Source organism: Drosophila yakuba, unplaced genomic scaffold (assembly GCF_016746365.2).
Source record: "Drosophila yakuba strain Tai18E2 unplaced genomic scaffold, Prin_Dyak_Tai18E2_2.1 Segkk8_quiver_pilon_scaf, whole genome shotgun sequence".
Taxonomy (NCBI): domain Eukaryota; kingdom Metazoa; phylum Arthropoda; class Insecta; order Diptera; family Drosophilidae; genus Drosophila; species Drosophila yakuba.
Window position 1 is genome coordinate 599,981 of NW_025048828.1, and position 21,607 is coordinate 621,587.

General features: G+C 39.8%; 1 protein-coding gene across 6 annotated transcripts in view; it reads right to left on the minus strand.

Moving 5' to 3' along the window:
• The window catches only part of LOC26535568 (aminopeptidase N), a 254,635-nt gene that overhangs the window by 92,984 nt on the left and 140,044 nt on the right, over nucleotides 1-21,607 (minus strand). For all 6 annotated transcript variants that reach the window (XM_039377401.1, XM_039377403.1, XM_039377400.1 and 3 more), the window contains exons 7-9: nucleotides 12,587-12,732; nucleotides 12,386-12,536; nucleotides 11,631-12,325 (exon numbers count right to left, since the gene is read on the minus strand). In XM_039377401.1, the coding sequence (XP_039233335.1) occupies nucleotides 11,631-12,325; nucleotides 12,386-12,536; nucleotides 12,587-12,732 (992 nt within the window). The remainder of the gene's footprint in view (nucleotides 1-11,630; nucleotides 12,326-12,385; nucleotides 12,537-12,586; nucleotides 12,733-21,607) is intronic.

A 21,607-nucleotide genomic window follows, 5' to 3' on the forward strand; every position in this document is an offset into this window, starting at 1 on the left:
CAACACAGTATTAGCAGTATTAGTACTAGGCAATAACTAATTGTATTCCGTCCTTGTCCTCAAGAGTGGATTTCACCAAATACAGTTGAAAGAGAGCGACATAGAAAAAACATCATTTTCCATATATAACGGAAAATACGAATTTACTAGACTACATTTTGGACTAAAAAACGCACCCTCTATATTCCAACGATATCCTTAGAGAACACATAGGTAAAATATGTTACATTTACATTGACGACATAATAGTTTTTAGTCAGGACGTAGAATCCTAAAAAGCTTCCAGACTTGATTGACTTTGCCATCACCAAAAGGATATCCCAATCAATGATTACACCTGAGGCACTTTCAGAACTTTCATCTGATCACTGCCCGGTGCTCTTTAATCTTTTGTACCAACTGCAACACATCGAGCGGCCGTATAGACTCACAAGCAACAGGACCAACGGGGAGAGGTACAAAAAAATATGTTTGTTCACATACCGACTTCTCTAGCTCATTGGAAACCGAGCAAGACATCGATCAGTTTGCTGGTAGCCTAGAATCAACACTAGTTGCAGCAGCAAAAGCGTCAACTCCACAAGATACCCACGGATGCAGTAAAAAGTTCAACATGACAAGTCGAGATACCGAACTCCTTGTGCTTGAAAAACGACGACTTCGAAGGGAGTGGCAGGAGCACAGATCACCTGGCGCAAAGAGTAGACTAAAATCAGCTTCTCGCAGCCTAACTAAAGCGCTTAAGAAAAAAAAAACGGACACACAACTGCGTTACAACGGGAATCTCACGCCCACCAACACAAAAAACTCATTGTGGAAAGCCCACAGGAATCTGCAGGCACCAACAGAAACTGTTGTACCCCTCCGTAAACTGGTCTCGTAGTGACATGGACAGAGCAAGAGTCTTCGCTGATCATCTCAAAAAGGTATTCCAACCAAATGATCCCTAAGCCTGGGAAAGACAAAACACAGCCATCATCATACAGGCCAATAAGCCTACTTACTTGTCTCTCCAAGTTATTTGAAAAAGAACTGCTGCTACGAATCAGTCCCCACCTTAAAACACACGACACACTCCCAACGCACCAATTTGGTTTTCGGGCAAAACATTGAACTATTGAGCAAGTTAACCGCATCACAACGGAAATTCGCACTGCTTTTGAGCAGTGAATATTGTACAACTTTATTTTTAGACGTTGCACAAGCATTCAATAGAGTATGGTTGGATGGACTTATGTTTAAAATAACCAAACTGCTGCCTCAAAACTTACATAAGCTTCTAAAGTCTTACTTATAAAAAAGTGTGCTCGCGGTTAGATGTAGTTCAAGCACTTCAAGCGATTGTACTATAGAAGCTGGAGTGCCCCAAGGAAGTGTATTAGGTCCAATTCTATACACCCTATACACGGCGGACATCCCAACAGACTACCAGCTAACAATATTCACATTCGCTGATGACACTGCAATACTGAGTCGATCCTGATGCCCAGTAAAAGCTACGATGCAACTAGCACGCTATCTAACATGTGTAGAGAATTGGCTTGCAGATTAGCGCATACGAGTAAACGAACAAAAGTGCAAACAAGTTACGTTTACCCTTAACAAACAAAGCTGCCCGCCCTTGGTTATGAACCACAGCAATCGATAAATTTTCCAAATTAGCTTGTGCAAAAATCATAAATTCAAAATCAATAGAAGATGTAAAAAATACCTTGGACGACATTTTGTTTTACTACGCCGTACCCAATTTTATAGTAATGGATTATGAAAAATCATTAAACTCAGCTAGCATTACTTTCATGTTAAAAGGTCAATTAGGCATCGAAATTTACAAAGCACCTCCCTATAAAAGTTCAGTTAACGGTCAAATAGAAAGATTCCATTCCACTCTTGCCGAAACCATGAGATCTTTAAAAGCAAAACAGGTGCACCGAACATTTGAAGAAATATTAGACAGGTCCGTTTATGAGTATAATTACTCAATACAATCCGTAACAAAACAACGACCACTTGATGTTTTTTTGGGCAGACACTCGACCACTGACCCTGAACCATATGAAAAAAGCAGACAAAATAACATAGAAAAACCTAAATAAAAACAAATCACAGATTTACAAAACCATAATAAAGAACGAAAAGAAATAATTACCTACCAACCAGGGCAAGTAATATTTGTCAAACAAAATACCGGACTAGGCTCAAATTTCACCCGCCGATTTAAAAAAGAAATAGTAAAAGAAAACAAAACAAGAGAGAACGCTATAGTCGAGTTCCCCGACCATCTGATACCCGTTACTCAGCTAGTGGAAGGGAGAAGGAGAGTCTTCAACACTGACAGTTTTTGGCGGTTTGTGGGCGTTAGAGTGGGCGTGTCAAAAAGTTTTTTGGCAAATCGATAGAAATTTACAAGACTAATACAAAAATGAAAAAATTTCAAAACATTTTTCAAAAGTGTGGGCGTAGCAGCTTTGGGCGGTTTGTGGGCGTTAGAGTGGGCGTGGCCAAAAGTTTTTTGGCAAATAGATAGAAATTTACAAGACCAATACAAAAATGAAAAAATATTAAAACATTTTTCAAAAGTGTGGGCGTCGCAGTTTTGGGCGGTTTGTGGGCGTTAGAGTGGGCGTGGCAAAAAGTTTTTTTGCAAATCGATAGAAATTTACAAGACCAATACAAAAATGAAAAAATATTAAAACATTTTTCAAAAGTGTGGGCGTCGCAGTTTTGGGCGGTTTGTGGGCGTTAGAGTGGGCGAGGCAGCAGAATTGACAAACTTGCGCTGCGTCTATGTCCCTGGAGTCTGTATACTTAATCTCAACTTTCTAGCTTTTGTAGTTCCTGAGATCTCGACGTTCATACGGACAGACAGACGGACAGACGGACAGACGGACGGACGGACAGACGGACAGACGGACGGACAGACGGACATGGCCAAATCGACTCGGCTATTGATCCTGATCAAGAATATATATACTTTATAGGGTCGGAAACGCTTCCTTCTGCCTGTTACATACTTTTCAACGAATCTAGTATACCCTTTTACTCTACGAGTACCGGGTATAATTAGCAAATTCAATAAAACGTGACGATTTTTTTTAGTAATGAAATAGCGACAAGTTTACAGAATCAGGTTAGATTAATGAAACTAGAAATAGTAAATTTCAAATATCATTCAGTGGGCAAAACTAAATATCACAAACACATAACTTTTAAATGAAATAGAAATTGCAAAAGTCCTTAATATATTCCAATAAGGCAGTTGATGAAATGTTAGAATTTGTTGATGTCTCGGTCCTCCACAATAAAACATCAATTATTTATATTGTCAAAATCCCAGAACTTGAAACAACATGTAATTAAAAATCATTCCACTGTACACCTAGAAACTAACGAAATATACCAATATAAAGAACAAATGTTAAAAATACCAACACATTGTAAATTATGTAATAATCTAAAAATTTTTAATAAGGACAACACAAAATGTATTTGTAAGCTGGTTCAGGGAAAGGAATCGCTGTGTTACTTTAATAACGCGGAACATATTGAACAAATAGGAGACAAGAGCATAATTAATAATTTTAATGGCAATATAACCAATAATAATATAACTCGACATCTAATTTACATAAAGGGCAAAAAATTTAATAATAAAGAAACAACGCTAATGAAGCCGGGAATACCACTAATACAAATGAATCCAAAATTTTCCGAGCGACTACAAGTCCTATCCTTAAAAGCATTAGAAGCTCCCCATATTAAAAATACAAAGCATCTAAACGAATTGGCGACGCACTCTACGGCCAATCGCATAGCCAATCTCACCCTTTTTTCTACTGCAAAATTCCTTTCTCGACCAAAAGAAAAAGTGATTCTACAAATACAAGAAAAGGCTCCCCAAAAATTAAATAATACAATCTTGATGAATACAATATCACAGCCCAAGAAGATTTATCTGAAATTTAATAATATTCCATATTAAAAAAAAAAATTTCTTTTAATTAAAAAAAAACTGTTCGAGGACTAGCAGCCAACGAATCAATAAATAATAATACAAGACAACATTTAACAAGAAAAAATTGCAACGTTACTTTAGTTTAATAAGCTAAACATCCGCCGACCCAACTGAAGAACTGCAACATGGTAATACACTGTTCAGTTCAATAAACTAAACATCTGTTCAAAACGTCCCAAATACCATTAACAGCGCTTTCGGCCCTTGACGACAAATTGCTGACATTGCAGATCATGGTCAGTTCAAACCAGATCTGCAGAGCTCTGTCGCGGCGCTGCTTAACACCCACAGCTAGCTTAGGGTATTCTAAGATATTTTCTGTTCAGTCACAATTTGGAGTTGAATAAAACCACAACGTAATAAAGTTTCTGAGTTTTTAATTAAACGAAAATTATTTGGCACACTCAACGTATCCCAAATACAAGCAGCTGAGGCGACCGTTTTAGCGTTAGACCAAAGGCGGAGTCAGCAGAGGTAAGACGCAAATGTAATGTACTTACCGAACCCAAGGGGCGCACAGTGGCGCATTAGATACAAATGCTATACTAAATTCAAATTTTTGATGACAACGGATCGTTGCGTGGGATATCGCATTTGACAGGTAATAGTTCAAAAGGGTTGAAATAATTTACATCGGTTCAATATTTTAGAAGTTACAAGTGTTCAAAGTTGATACTTTTTTGGGTTGCAAAAAAAACCGGTGATGTATTTTAGAAAAAATTTGGACTTTGCGGTCGATTTTTGGGTAAAGTATGTAACCGACCGGCTTGGTTATGGTCTCTATGGAAAGGGTCATCAAATCTCGGTAAAACAAAGGTAGAATAAATGTATAATATTCGTTGCATCGAAGTACTAATTCTCACATATTTTTTAACTTTGATGGAGTATATAAATCGATTCCCTGTTGTTCTTAAATATGTCCCACCCCGAATTTCTCAGGCAATAGATACTTTCAACTCAGCGTATAAAACGCGCGGCTTAGTGCAAAATCTGCTACAAGCGCTGTACGAAATTGTATGGCGGGCATACATTTTTTTCTGTATTGGCGGCTTGTTTTTTAATCCCTGACTTTGTAATGATTTTAAATGAATGTACACTGGTAGGCACAATTATTTTGACGAAATGTACTGACGAAGAGTACTGAGGAACATGAAAGAACATTTCGTCAAAATAATTGTGCCTACCAGTGTATAATGATTATTTATTATTATAATAGTTCTGTTTTATTAAATATTGCAGAATAAGATGAATTATGAAAAATAGATAAAAATAGACAAAATGAAAATAAATAAAAAATTTTTCCTTAAAATGTATTTATTTTTTGTTTTCAAAACATTAAATATGTAAAATACTAGCATTTTCAGAGAAAACAAATGAAAGCTATTTGTCGAAATTGGATACAAATTGAGAAAACTGCCTCTAAAAACATTAATATTCGAGTATAAAATCTACTATTTATCACACCATATTGTATGACCACTTAATCGAAAGGTATTAAAATTACCTTTCATTTAAAGAAAAATTATTAAATTCATTATTAAAAAAAAGCGTGTCAACTGCAGAAGGAGGGCCTGCCTTTTGCCAATTACGCAACAAATTAGAGCGTAGTAATGGCAAAGGATCTGTAGACTGGAATATCGGTTAAAGGAGGCAATTATATGCAGGCCGAGTGCTCTAATCTGCGTGGTACCAGCGCAATCAGTCCCGTCCAGGTCCGTCCGCACCAACTTAGGTTAGGTTAGGTTAGGGTTAAACGTTCCTCTTGTAATAAAAGGACTGCGGTGTAAGCCGACCGATTGCCCGGAGCGTTGGTAGGAACGGAACAGGCGTCTGACAAGACCAGCCGGGACTGAGCAAGGATCTGGAGGTGGCGACTAGAAAGGCGTTCGCCTTGAGAGCCCAGCACCTTTAACCCCCTCCTTGGCACCAGTCACGCGTGGCCGCAGCAGTTCCTGGGTGAGCAATCACTTCTACGACGAATGAGAAACCCAACACTGAGAATTAAACTAAAGTGGGTCAAATAAGGATAAAGGAAGAACTACTAAGTGTTGTCACTGGTAACCGAGTGATCACGTTTAATATAAATTTGGTGGAACGAACACAAGAAATCTTCTGAGCTAGACGCACGTTTCTCGTAGCAAGCAGACTAACAAAATCAGTTTGTTATTAAACAAAAAGTAAATATGTTTATATTTTTGATTTTTAAAATTTTTACATTTAATATAAATAAATTAGGTAAAAATACAAAAAGATAAAAAAAAAACCAATAATAAACTAAGGTAAAATAACAATGTATAAGTTAAGCAAGACTATTTCTCGCTGTGTAGCTACGGCTCTCGTAGCCGCATAGCTCACCTAGTAACTATGGACAGCATTCCAAACGTTTTAAGTAATCGATGGCTGGTCCTGTGATTGGTTTTTTTTTTTTTTGGTGATTGTGATTGGTTTCCCCAATGTAGGGAAGAGTTCGTAGTAGCTTCGTTATAATTTTAATTAATTCAACTTAAGTTTGTACAAGAGAATATAATTCGAAGTGCTCGCTGAGGTTTTACAGTTGTAAGATCGGGAGTACGTCGAAGACTGGCTTCTAGCGTTGGAGCTGGTTCTGATCAGGGCTCCCGTGCTGAGTGCGGCGTTTTGCAGCCAGCGCAGGGCAAGGGGCGTCCCCGCATAGCTGTTGGGCAGTGGCCGAAATGGGAGCCAAGCTATGTCAGCGGTTGCTTACCCAGCATCCGGAGGATGACGCAGCACATTGTAGCCGGCGCGGCCGTCGAGTTAGTCGGAGAGGCGAGGGGCGAAGTCAGCGTTTTGGCGGCCAAATACGTCGTCGAGTTAGTGGGCAAGGTGGGGGACAAAGTCAGCGTTTTGAGGAGTGCATTTAGTAGTGACTGACTGTCGAGTGGAGCAATGGGGAGAGCGCGTGCGAGAGCGGCAGGCTATAGGGGAGGGGGGAAGGTACTTGGAGAGGGTTCATAACTCCTCCCTTCTGAAGATCTGCGTCTCGCAGATTATAGGGCTCTCCGGTGATGGGGTGCTGCTTGTCACCACAGGGATACCCTTGGTCGATGTCAGCTTCCTCCATATGGTGTAAAGAGCTGCTCCGACAACCAAACCAATACCTCCAGAAGGAAGGAGAAAGACTTTCCTCTCGGACATCCCAGAGAGTCTCTTCAGGTTTTCCATGTTGAGGTCGTTTACGTAGTAAGGGCGAAGGCGCGTATCCGGTGGCGGTGACTGTAGTCAGTAACGCTGGCATAACCATGAGGTGGCACACTAATCGTATCATTCGTGAATTGAACTATGTAAGTATCAGGCGAGCATGGTACCGTCCCAGTCCGACGCATCTGGTGAGCCCGCAATCCACTTCCAGGCGGACCCAATCCATTCCACGCTTTGTACCCACAGGCCCTCCTGTGACTCCTCCAAATAGTGCCACCAGCGCTGCAATCCTGGGATCCGTGAGCTGAACCGCCGTTGAGCCTGTATCAGCCTTCCCAAGTCGATTACAATTGCCAGTTTGAAATGGCCGTTGACACACCAGACGGTGCCCTCTTGCAGTGGGACCAGCGGAGCCTCATATTTAAAGATATCCGCTGCTCCCACCATATGGGCGACATTGATACTTGCAATATTGGTTGGAGAGAATAGTCTTATGAGTAATATTCTTTTTCATGGTGTTACTTAAATAAGCTTAGAGGTAAGGGCTTAAGTATGTAAATGTTAAGAAAAGTTTGTGTTTTGTTTTGCAAGTGTGCATGAATTATTGGTGTGTCTAAATTATGGTAAGTGTTTTTGGAGTGTATAATCAAGGTCGTGTATGGGAAGCGTGAGAAACGCACACAAACGATCTGGTGCTATTTCAGTTTCGTAATTCTGACCTTTGAAAGATCTTGGGTATCTTGGTTTTCATTGTCACATTTCTGTCTTCGGCAATCTCCTCAGCTTTAAAACGTTGCTTCTCCTTTGTTTTTACTTGTTTATTGGAAACGAATATTTTGTCGCCCTCGTTGAGATGCCGTTCGAAGCCCTTATGGTGTTGCTCGCTCAAGTACTCTGAACGCTCGGGTCAAAAACCAGTTGATTGCAGTAAACGTTGATGGGTACTTTTACGTGAGGTAGCAAGTGGGATGCGTCTTCATCTGCGCTATGTACGGTCAGTAGCCGATGCAGTGTCCGAACGGCACCAATCAACGTAATGATTCATCGGAACTATGCGGGACAAGGCGTCGGCAAAGACGTTAGATTAACCGGGCTTGCAGATGAGTACGCATTGTACCCATTGTACTCCTGTATTCTCGCCTTTCAACGTTTCAGTTTGGCATTGAAATTCCTACTCGCTAGCGCAAACGTCAAAGGTCGATGGTCTGTATAAACCTTAACCGATGCAGCGCCATACAAATATGACATATTTGTGGCATAGTTTTCCTCAGTTTTAGACAGAGTAAGTAAGATGTAAGCTTTGGGTCGAACTTTTCCCTCAATATCTTGTGACAATACAGAGCATATTTAGACGCATCTGTGATCAAATGGAATGGCTTGCCGAGATCGGGAAAAGCGAGCACTTCTGAAGAGGATAAAATTGTTTTAAGGCCATCGAAAGCCTGCAAGGCCGTGTCGTCAAGCTAGACCGGGACCTTTTTAGATTGGTTCGCCTTAACGCGACCGGGTTCTCCGCGGGTAAGAGGTTTGCTGACTTTTGCATAATCGCGAATAAACTTCCTATAGTAGGATGTCATGCCAAGGAAGCTTTTCAGTTCCTTGACATTCCTAGGTTTCATTTTTAATATAGCTTCAACCTTCATTTTGTCCGCTCTGACTGAGGATATAACCGAGGAGCTCGACCTGGCTCGACAAGAATTGAGTCTTGGTCAGATTCACCTGATGTCGGGCCTTTTTAAGGCATTTAAGGCCAGCAAAAGATTTTCCCTGTGGCTACTAAAGACGAAATTGTCGTCAATGTATACGTTACAAATTTTGCCGATGTGTTCCCGAAGTACATCATCGATCATTTGTTGGAGGATAGCCGAAGGGAAGGCGGAGGAACTCATGTGTATTTGGTGGAACCCCGAAGTAAGGTCAAGTGTTGTGAGGCTAACTAGCGTGGAATTTATGTCCGCGATCGGGTAATTGTCAGAAATTGTGACCGCATTTAATCGTTTGAAATCAATGACCAACCGCCATTGCTTTCGGCAATCCGGTTTCGCCTTTTTCGGCACTATCCACACCGAAGAGTTATACGGACATTCAGACGGACGTATGATGCCCTCATTAAGGAGTTCCCCGATTTGCTTATCCACTTCAATCCTTGCAGTCGATCTGGCGGCAATTCTGGGGCTGATGAAATTTTTGTTTGCGCCGGTATCGATCAAGAATTGTAATTTAGTCCCATCTTTCCCCTCGTATTCTAGGTATGGGTCGCTGGAGATGCATCGGTCAAAAAATTTGGACCCTCAGTTCCTATTTAAGGGCCGTCCCTCTTTTCCATGGCCTCCTGGTAAGGCATCCCAAGGCCGCTCGCCGGCTGGTAAAACCGGTTATTCGCTTCAAAATTCGCCGGTGGGGGAGACTGGGCGAACGAACCACCCCTCGGAGCAACCCCCTGTAACTCCTTACAGAAGAAGTAGGCTTCTTGTAAGTCTTTTGGTCTACGCATGACCAATCGTCTGGAGGCGTCGTTACCGACTCCTCAAAAGAAGACGTTAAGGCCTGGAATGCTCGGACAGGGCTACTTTCATCGGGTTCCCATGGCTTTTAATCTGTAAAGGATAAGAGAAAGGTGTTTATTCACCTCCAAATAATAGTCTTCCAAGGTTTTGTTCCCTTGGCTCAACTGGCCAAGCTGATACTCTAGCGTTCGCACATCGCGTATATCTGCATAGTGCACCTCATAGTCATTCAAGATCGCCTGCGCACGGTTTACCCAAACGCGTCAAGTGCACCGCAGGGGTAACTACTGGGATTCGAGCTACATTTTCTGATTCTAAAGTGCTAATCCTATTATTGATCTTTTTCATATCGTCATTTGGGCAAGTTGTGCATAGAGTGTCTCCTTAATATCTTCCATTTTTTAGTATAAGTGCAAACGGAAGCAACGGGAGTAAATTGAATCGGAAACAGACAACCAAGATTTTACAAGATTTAATTCTTTTTCAATTTCTCTAAAAGGCACAGAAAGTAAATGTGCTTCCACTCACCCTTGACAATTTTTGTTAATCCTTTTGTGTGCGTGTGAAGTGTCGTTTCTTTCTTAGTATCTGCAGAAAGAAAATGAATTTCTTTTAGTTAGCCTTAGCCTACTAATGTACGGTTGCCACACAATCCACTGGGCAGCTTTTTTGGGTGCCTCCGCACTGCTCAGCCTATCCAGTAGATTGCCACCCGCCTTAATCAGAATTCACGGTTTACTTTATTATTGACGAAATTATTTTTTTTGCTTCATTTAAGTATTGGCTTGACACTAAGAGCTTTGTACTCGCGAATGGGCTACAGGCGATATTTTTATACCCGTTACTCGTAGAGTAAAAGGGTATACTAGATTCGTTGGAAAGTATGTAACAGGCAGAAGGAAGCGTTTCCGACCATATAAAGTATATATATTCTTGATCAGGATCAATAGCCGAGTCGATCTGGCCATGTCCGTCTGTCCGTCCGTCTGTCCGTCCGTCTGTCCGTCCGTATGAACGCTGTGATCTCAGGAACTACAAAAGCTAGAAAGTTGAGATTAAGCATACAGACTCCAGAGACATAGACGCAGCGCAAGTTTGTCGATTCATGTTGCCACGCCCACTCTAACGCCCACAAACCGCCCAAAACTGCCACGCCCACACTTTTGAAAAATGTTTTGATATTTTTTCATTTTTGTATTGGTCTTGTAAATTTCTATCGATTTGCCAAAAAACTTTTTGCCACGCCCACTCTAACGCCCACAAACCGCCCAAAGCTGCTACGCCCACACTTTTGAAAAATGTTTTGAAATTTTTTTTTTTTTCTCGCTTTGTAGCTACGTCTCTCGTAGCCGCATAGCTCACCTAGTAACTATGGACAGCATTCCAAATGTTTCAGTTGATCGATGGCCGGTCCTGTGATTAGTTCCCCAATGTAGAGAAGAGTTCGTAGTAGCTTCGCTATAATTTTAATTAAGGTTGAGAGCGGCGGTCGATAGGGGAGGGGAGAAGGTACTTGGAGAGGGTTTATAACTTATATTACTCCGTATGCTACGGACAAACAGAGCGTCGTTTGTAAAGAACCTGAAGTGCTACTTTTGCGAGTAAAGCAGAAAACAACAAATGTAAGAACGAGAATACTTAAGCTTTTTCTCCCTATGCAGTTTGAGGAATAACATTTTACTTAATAACAAGAGAGAACACTACAGTCGAGTTCCCCCAACTACAAAAAATTTCAACACTGATCGTTTTTAGCGGTTTGTGAGCGTTAGACAGGGCGTGGCAAAAAGTTTTTTGCCAAATCAAAATAAATTTATAAGTCTAACGAAAATGTGAAACAATATCAAAACAATTTTCAAACGTGTCGACGTGGCGGTCTTGAGCGTCGGGGTGGGCGTGCCAAAACTTTGCGAGCTGACCAAAACAATCATACAGGGCAATAAATTATGTACCTTGTATATACTGGAATTGATTCCCTCTTTGCTTCCATCCTTAAATATTTTGATAGCATGTTCCAATTGTTGTCGTCATAGTTAACGGGAAACGGTCCGATTTCCTCTGGATTAACAATTATAAACATATTTTTGCTTGGCAGGTTTGAAATTTGCATTTGCCTCGTCATTTTCATCCATGTACATGTCCTAGGATTCAACAAATTTACACTATCTTGCCGTGTTAACGCAATGGGGATCCACCATAGCATCTTGTCCTGGTCGGGTACATCATGTGGCCTTTCTCTAAGATATACCTTTTGTTGAACAATTGCAGTTTCTGAGTTGTAATCTCTTATAATTGTGACAAGAGGTAGGCGACTATGCTTTAGCCAAGACTCAGCAATAGTTATTATACTAAGATTGCTATCTAGTGAATTATCTGCCTTAGCTTGTATCGTGATTGCATTCCAAAAGTCAGAGCTTTTATACGTTTTAAATTTGTAGTCAGATATAAAACGTTGTATTCCGATTCTAAAAGTGTCTTTTCCTACAGTAAGGCTAAGCATTCGAATTATAAGCTGAACTTTAAATGACGCAAACTCATGTTTTATTCCTGTTATGTGCGAGTGTGGATACCTTTTGCTTAACTCATAGTACAATGAGTAAAGAATTGTCATTGGATATTTACCATTAAACTCTATTCCGCCATTTATCTAAGAAATACAACTTATTTAGTTTTGAAAAATCGTAGTATATTTATTGTTATAACTTACTTCAAAAACGATTTCCGACGCAATAAAACTTATTAGAGCTTTATTCACATTAGCATCAGTCCACCATTCAGGTGTCATCCATATACCAATCCATTGATAAATAAGTTCTCGCGAAATGTCAAAAACATCTTTCTTTACTATTTCAGACTCTCTGTAAGGATTATGAAATTATATTCGAAATAAGTATTTAAAAATACTTACCTAACTATAAGAATACCACTTGCGCTGATATATGGAACTGTTGCAAGATTAGGTATCGCGATAACTTCTAGCTTTGTTATAGGGAGCGGGATATTAAAAAAATTTTGTATTGTATTATGTGCCACATTAAGTTTGTTATGGATATCCTAAAACAAATAGAATACAGATATTTAAAAAATTTAATAGATACAAGTTTTAAGTAGAAAATATAAAATAAATATTCAGTATATTCAGGCGAGATCCTATGCGGCTTCTGGGGGTTAGAGTGTGCTTGTCCTCGGTATACTTAGTCTCCACGTTTTCGCTATTTTGTTCAGACAGACAGACATGGATACATCGAAAGGCTAGTGGCCTTGATCAAGGACCTATAGGGTCGGAAACGATTCCTTTCTGTAACATACTTTAAGGATTCTGAAACGAATCTACGAATGACTATTTCCATACGAATATACGTTAAATACGATAAATTATGTTTTAAGTTTATGTAGTCACAGTCGTGTAAATAGGCTTAGAACAGTCTAAAAAAGTACCGGGCGGACGAGAAATTAAAAAAAAAGGGATATACACCCCGGTTTAATGATATCCAGAATGGAATTCCCAGTGTCAAGGACTAAAGGTGGTCGTCCTTGTTCGTAGGCGTCTTCAAATATTCAAGCATTCCGTGCAACGGTGCCGCTCCTCCAGCTTTAAAAATATTTTCGGTCGCATTCATCTGGCCCGAGAAAATCGCGAGTGATGGAAAAGAACCCTGCCGAACAGTACAAAAAAAACATATATAAAAACAAATCCATCAAAACCAAGCGCAAGCAACAAACACTAAACAACCGTTTACGAAGTGCACTTCAAAAGTCACCAATGTGGAGTGCCAAAACGCAGTCTTATTTTTAAGTTCTTACTTTTAAGTTTTTTCTGCATAATTGATATTGTTTCAACCATCTTAAGTGAAAGCACGGCCTCTGTATAAATTAAAGGCCTTGGTGTTTTAAGTTGATTTATTTATTGCCACTCTCCCGTTAGGGCGAGGGTCTTAATATTTTATGTAGGTTTACAATACGAGGCGTAAGCCACGGAGTATGATTTATAACTGATTAAAAAAAAGGCCACCGGATACGGCTTGCAATTCGGCAGTCTCACTTCGTGAGAACTGCTTGTGTTAACTCATCCCTCTCTTAAGTGGTCACCGTCTCGGGGACCCGCTTGCTCTACGTCGGTGTTAACTCCTGGCTCTGCACGGCTTTTGGCTCTCAGGTGATGGTAGCCAAACCAAATGGTAGAGCAGAGCAGTAGGGCGGCAAGTACGGCGAAGGAGTTGCTGAGGAGGGACCCCAAGGTAAGTTTTTCCCTAAGGGTCCCGATATGATGGAGATTCCTCAAACTCAACTCATGAAGGAGCGGGAGGCTTAATCGGTTGTGATGAGCCGTGACGTTTACAACAGCCATGGCCGACACCGCAGTTTTCTTCATCGAATTTCGCAACTGATTGACAAACCAAGTACCGTTGAGAGCTACCTTGTTGGAGCAGGTTACCAGGTAAGTTCCAGATACCCTTTGCTCTTGCCCTTGATCGTTGGTTATGGTTACATTGGCGCCGTTCACGATAAGCGTGCCTTGGTCAACAATGGTCACTGGATCCAGGTGTCCCGGAAGTGTGGAGCAATGCGCGATAGATCCGGAAATTATCTGCTGAGCGCAAGTGCCGTTCTGCAGTTCTTTGCAAAAGGTGGCACCGACTGTCGTCCTGCAGTACTCGATGTTGATGTTCCGGGATTTGCATTCGGCCACTCTGTCTACGTCCTCGAAGTTCAGGATCTTGTTATTACGTTGGACCGGAAAGACAGTAATTTTCTTACATATAACCTTAGGGTTAGGGAGTTTAATTAGAAAATGTATGATTTCAAAATTTTAAAAAACGCTTATGCTAGATACTTCTTATAGTTCTATTAAACTAACGTCAAAAAGCTGTATGTCCTTGAATTCGCCAATATCGGAGTTGTCCAAAATCGCTGGACTTACAATATTTAATTTTGCTAGGGTTAAGCCAAAGACATTATAATAATAAGATGCGTAACGGCCATACATTGGTTTTGCACTATGCAGCCACTTTTTTTGTGACGACCAAAATTGCTCTCTTTTCGCTCGCCTAAAATCGTGAGCGTTAAAATCTAAAAATAGAATTGTCTTGCTTGTATGAGTAAAAACAATAAAGGAGATCGTGTGCATGTGTGTGTGCTTATGCTAGAAGACGATTTTAGGGCCGAAATCAATTTTGATCTAAGAAACAAATTTGATTAATGTTTTGGTTTGAAAGAAGTTTTTTATACCCGTTACTCGTAGATCATTTCTTACCACCCGTAATTGCTCGCTTTTTTAAAAATATCAAAATAAAATAAAATTTAAGTGAATCTTATTTGCATTTTAAATACTGAAAATTGGTAATTTTTATACTAGTAATTTGACTAAATAACTATAGTAAATAATTAAAATGTATATAAAGTAAATTATTGAAACTACTGTAATTTTAAACAAAGAATTTTCAAAAAAAAGAAATTACATTTAAAATATTTCATAAAAATAGTTCATAAACTAAAATATTAATTATAAAATAAATAAAAATTTGGAAACTCTTTATTGCAAAATTGATTTCATTGATGCACGAAGTGCGGACATAAGCACCGAAGAATCATTGACGTCTTATATTTTTCACACGTCGCACGCTGAATACTCTAATGAAAACTTTTCTAATATAAAACAAGAGAGAACGCTATAGTCGAGTTCCCCGACTATCTGATACCCGTTACTCAGCTAGTGGAAGGGAGAAGGAGAGTCTTAAACACAGTTTTTGGCGGTTTGTAGGCGTTATAGTGGGCGTGGCAGAAAGTTTTTTGGCAAATCGATAGAATTTTACAAGACTAATAAAAAAATGAAAACATATCAAAACATTTTTCAAAAGTGTGGGAGTAGCAGCTTTGGGCGGTTTGTGGGCGTTAGAGTGGGCGTGGCAAAAAGTTTTTTGGTAAATCGATAGAAAATTACAAGACTAATACAAAAAAGAAAAAATTTCAAAACATTTTTCAAAAGTGTGGGCGTGGCAGTTTTGGGCGGTTTGTGGGCGTTAGAGTGGGCGTGGCAACATGAATCGACAAACTTGCGCTGCTTCTATGACCCTGGAGTCTGTATGCTTAATCTCAACTTTCTAGCTTTTGTAGTTCCTGACATCTCGACGTTCATACGGACGGACAGACGGACGGACAGACGGACGGACAGACGGACGGACAGACGGACATAGCCAGATCGACTCGGCTATTGATCCTGATCAAGAATATATATACTTTATATGGTCGGAAACGCTTCCTTCTGCCTGTTACATACTTTCCAACGAATCTAGTATACCCTTTTACTCTACGAGTAACGGGTATAATCATATTTGAAAATTATTATGCATTATTAGGTACATAGATTGTGCTATTATTATTTCTTGAATTTAAATAATTGTTATGTTAAGGCAATGCAATACTAGAGTTTTTAAGTGGTGGTAATTTATAAAAAATAATATAGATTTAAAGTCTAAGAACTTCTAAAATGAAGGGCGTATTTTGTCATTTTTACAATGCATGTGCATACGTGTGCACCAATACAGTGGTCAGCTGTCGCTGTATGCGTACAAGAGAGCTGCTGGCTCTAGAGCTCTCCGCTCACTGGCTTTTGAACAAAATTTCGAGAGAGCCTGGAGCCACTTGAAAAGCCACCACGAAAAAATCGTGTGCAAAAAAATCGTATGGCGTTACGCATCTTGTTATTCTAATGTCTTTGGTTAAGCCCATTCAAATATTTTCGGGGTCTGTGATAACGATTATATTTTTTGCTATAATAATTTCTAAAAAGTGAGTTTCTTGATTTGGTTCGAATTTTTGTATTTGGTTCATTGCAGTTGTGAGTTCATTTAGGCGATTTTGAAATTTAATTCTGTCTGGGCTTCCTCTGTTCTTACTAACTGTTCTTGAGTAAATTTTATCTGTTCCCAATCGCTTAAGTCGGGGGTACCGGCAATAACTTTAAGTGCCGTTCCGATTAAGTTGATACTCCTAGCAGCCCTATGGTGGGTCTTTAGAGTGGCTACTAACTTGCGAATGTGTGTCAAGTCCGTAATGATTACCTGTGGTCGTTTGTAAATGTATTTGCCATTGCCTCTGTCTGGTCGGCGTAGTCTTCGTACGTTGTCATGTTCGTTGAATGTTGTAAGTATTCGTACGATTCTCAGATGGCAATTTCATTGTCTTCTATTGGGATGTAGTCCGCGTTCGTATAGTCGTAAAGTCTTACCGTCACGTTTGTCCTACCGATCGTTAGTAGAAGAACTAGGATATAGTGACGTAACCTAAAATAAATATAAAAAGGATAGGAAAAGGGGTCAGAATCTCGCGAAGATGGTTAGCGTAGATTGTCCTTGTGGACCACTCTCCAGTTTATTAAAACCGTTGTCCCCAGGTCTGCTTCGACGGTTTCCTCTGAACATAGTGGAGAAAGCTTGTTTCCCAGGCGTTTGTTTGTCTGTAGGAAAACCTTTTCACCAACTTGATAGTCCTTATAGGTCCTATTTTTATTTACTTGGTCAAGGGTTTTTTCCTGAGCCTGTTTAATCTTTTTGCTAATTTCACTTTCGAATTGTTATATCTGTTAGTTGCCAAAAGAATTAATTCAGTAGTGTCATCTAAGTTGGTTTCTAGTTTCAAGCATCTGGCTATTTCTGCCAAGGTACTATGAAACCTTTCTACTTGAAAGGTGCTATGTAGAGGTGGTGCGTTTGAAATGGTAATATTGAAATGGTTAAGCAGAATTCTTTTAATGGTTTCGAAGTTTAACGATCTCTCGTTATCGCAATAGATTGTTTTTATTTTTGGAAACAAGTTTATTATGTGTAGTAAGGGAGGTTTTACGTCCACAATAGCCCTCGATGCGATGGCTTGCACCGTGGCAAACTTCGAGAATTTATCAATGCAAGTGAGAAAAAGGGTTCCATCTGTTGAAAAAATTTCAATGTGTATGATTTCCCCCACAAAGGACGGTATTGGTGGTTCTGCTACCGCTTGTTTTGATGGATGACGTTTGTATTTTGCCATTGAACAGGTCTTGCAATTTAACGTTGTTTCTGTTGCCAGCCGAAGCATTTTAGGGAAGAAGTAGTCCCTCAAGATTTGCTTTACATTTTCTTGTGCTGGCCGGTGGGCCCTGTTGTGCTCTGTTATAACGATTTCCATTTGCTCGGTTGCATCTGTAATATCTTGAACGAAGCTTTTCGTATATTTGAAGGAACAGTTCGACTAGTCGGTGTTGAATAAATGCCAGGATTGGTAGAGAGCAATGTATTGCGTTAACCACCTCGGCATTGTAATGTACTAAGCAGATTTGTTCGGTCAGGAATTTTTATAATATGTCTCACCTTGCTTTTAAACAAGTTGAATGTGTCTACCGAAAAGCTGTTTCCTTCCTCAATTATTATTTGATTCCTGAAACAGTTTACCGGGTTTTCTGTTGTATCTAGGGTATAAGTCAGTGATTGTTCGCTATGTATGGTTGCTACATCCGATTCTTGTTCGTCTTCCAAGGCGTTTATGTTCTGGCGGGAGAGCGCGTCTGCTACAAGATTTTCTTTCCCTGGTTTGTAGACCAATTTAGCGCCGTGATCGTCGATAAATCCCTTCCAGCGTTTTAGTTTCGCGTTAGGGTTTTTGTCTGAGACGGCAAAGGTAAGAGGCTGATGATCGGTAAAGATCTACAAGCCTTTTACACCGTACAAGGAGTTCCGTAGGTTTTTTAATGCCCAAACTATGGCGAGAAGCTCTCGCTCGTTGGTTGCATAATTTTTATTTTACTATCCCGCAAGGCGCGTGATATCATTGTGATCGGGCGGCCATCTTGGGATAGTACTGCTCCTAAACCGAAGCCTGACGCATCCGTTGTTAAATCGAATGGTCTCTTAAAATCTGGGTATGAAAGTAAAACGTCCTCCGATGCTAAGATTTCTCTCAACCTGTCAAACGCTTCTTTCTGTTCTTTAGTCATGTCAATGTCAATTTTCCTTGACTGATATTTGCTGGCTTTTCCGTTGTCTCCTTTTAGGATACTCGTAAGAGGCCTTGCGATCTAGAAATGATCTGAGTTCGAAAAGAGTTTTAGGTAAGGGGAATTGTTTTATGGCTTTGACCTTTTCAGGTGATGTTCGTAGCCCCCCTTTTGACACTATGAACCCCAAGTACTCAACGCTCTTTTTGAAGAACTTTGATTTTTCTTGAGATACTCTCCATGTCTTTAACGTGGTCCTCTTTTGTTTTGGAGAAAATTATGACGTCGTCGACATACACGTAGCATATCTTCGAAATTCCATCCCGCAGGACATCGTCGATGGCCCTTTGGAAAATGCTTGGGGCATTTTTAAGACCAAATGGTAATCTACAAAATTCGTATTTACCATTGTTTATTAAGAATGCTTTTTTTTCTCTGTCTTTTTCTGCCAGTTCTATCTGGTGAAAACCTGACTTAAGATCAAGTGTCGTAAAAAAATTTGATTCACCCATACTCGACAGTATTGTCGAAATTGTTGGGATAGGGTATTTATCATAGACTGTTTTCTGATTTAGTTTCCTAAAATCGATAACTAGTCGCTTCTTTTTCACCCTTTTTTGATCTGTTCCCTTTTCATCTACAACCCAGGTCGGGTTGTTGTAGGGAGACTTGGATGGCCTTATTACGCCGTCCGCAAGAAGTTGTTTAACCTCTGCATTGACGAATTCAGTCACACCCATGGGATGCGGGTATGATTTTGAATATACCGGCTCCCCATCTGTTTTGAACGTGGCGATAGTGTTTATATTAAATGGTAGTGCCTCGTCTGGATCAGCGAAGGCTCTATGATTTTTTACGATCATTTTGTCAAACGTATTTTTGATTGCAGGAGGGACGTCTTCATCGTCAATTTTAATGAAGTTTACGTTTTCTGCTTTACTAAATTGGATCTTTTCAGTTCCATTATTAGTATTTAGAACATTTTTTGTAAAGTCGAGCTTCGCATTCACTTGTTTAAGCAAGTCAAGTCCGATTATACCGTAAAAGTCCTTAAGATTGTTTAAAATAAAGAAGGGTGTTTAAAATAAAGAAGGATGTTTTTACGTTAAACACTGAAACGATGCATTTTTTATCTATTCTAGTAGAGCCATGGATTGACTTTACTGTAAAGGGTTTCTCCGCTGCCACGACGCCTTTCAGCCACGGGAGTGGAGTAATATAATTCTTAGATGTACCTGTATCTAGTAGTAATATTATCTCTCCTCCTGCTACCTTACGAGTAATGTAGGGGAGCAGGGATTTTACCCTAAAAAATTGCAGGAGTCTTCTGCATCCAGATCGTCCTCTATTTCTATGGCGCTTGCTTGAGCAACGGTGTCATAATCTTCTTCATCGGAGATTTCTTCCGGCATAAAGTTAACTTTTTGGCGGGACCGAGACGACTGGCCTCTTTGCCATGCCGTGGGCTGCTTGAATCGGGAGGAGGTTAGCTGTTGGTTGGCCTTTGTTTAAAGGAAAATCCTTGGTTTGCTCCTTTTGGAGTTCTGACAAAATGAGGGTTCTTTTTTATTGCCCCCACATTTTGATTTTGCTCGTATTATGAATTTTTCCAACCCGATTTTTGCTGGTTGTTTGACCTATAGGTTTTTTCTTCATTGTGCCGGGCGAAGGTGGCCGCAAATACACTTCTCTCATTACTCGACTCAGCTTCTTGGGCTAACGCCAAAGCTGAAGGTAAGTCTCGATTTCTGGAAAAGACTACCATATCGAGGGGCTCATTACACGGAACCTCTTCTGGTTTATACTCGATCTCTTGGAATGTCTGGATACTTGGGGTTTTACTCTTGAGTAAGCTTAGCTCCCCCATAATCTTGGATAATTTTGCATCGAAAATTACTTCTTGCCTCTGGAGTGCGCCGGCTATGGCGGCCTCTATACTCGCAATTTGATCTGCCTGCATTTCGGCTGCCTGCTGGGTTTTTTGATTTTCAAGGTCGAGAACGCTGTCTCGAATGAGAGGTGCCCTACTGCTTGACGGTTGGGTTTGATTTTTCACTGGCGTTTGCCTTATGACCCTTGTTTCTAAAAGTTTCCTGTATTCTTTCAAAACTTCGTCGTCTGATTCGACGGTATCGGTATTTCTATACATATGTCAGAACTAAAAAAAAAAATTCTGGTGTTATGAATTAAAAAAAATATTGGATAATATTTTGTTTTCAGTGTCGACGGAAATCTAATTATTTTGTTCTAAATTAAAAGCAAAAAGGGGGTCTGTGTTTGTAATAATAAAAAATTGGGTATTATAAAATTCGATCAGGACTCTATAGAACATTTGCAAAATATTTGTAATACGTATTAAATCAGTTGCCTTTTATTATGAACACAAACACAAGAATAAATTGAATATCATTTATTTTCACAATAAGAAAACTGTAAAATTTGGTCAAACCTCTGTAAAATGTTTGTTAAATATTTGAGGAATGTTTATGGAATATTTTTATTTCATATCAGATCAGTTGCCTTTTATTTGAAACACAAGAAAAAAAATTTGTTGACTATTATTTATTTCATATCGAATCGGTTGCCTTTTATTTGAAACACAGACGAAAAAAAAATTTTAATAATATTTATTTTCACATGAGAAATTCGAGTCCAAAATTGCTTGGATGTTATTGTTTTCAGTATTTTTTACTTTTTTAAGCGAAAAAATGTATTCACTGGATATGTTTTGATTGGCGAAAACTTAGAACAAAGAGCCTACTCACATGTTCCTAATTTAATTTTTGAGTTTTGTGATTTGCCGACGGCTTTTTGCCACAGGTACTGTCGTCGCTGCCGCTGTCGTCGCTGCCGCTGTCGTTGCTTTAGGGAAATTCTTCCCGTTTCAGTTTTTATACCCGTTACTCGTAGAGTAAAAGGGTATACTAGATTCGTTGCAAAGTATGTCCCGGCAGAAGGAAG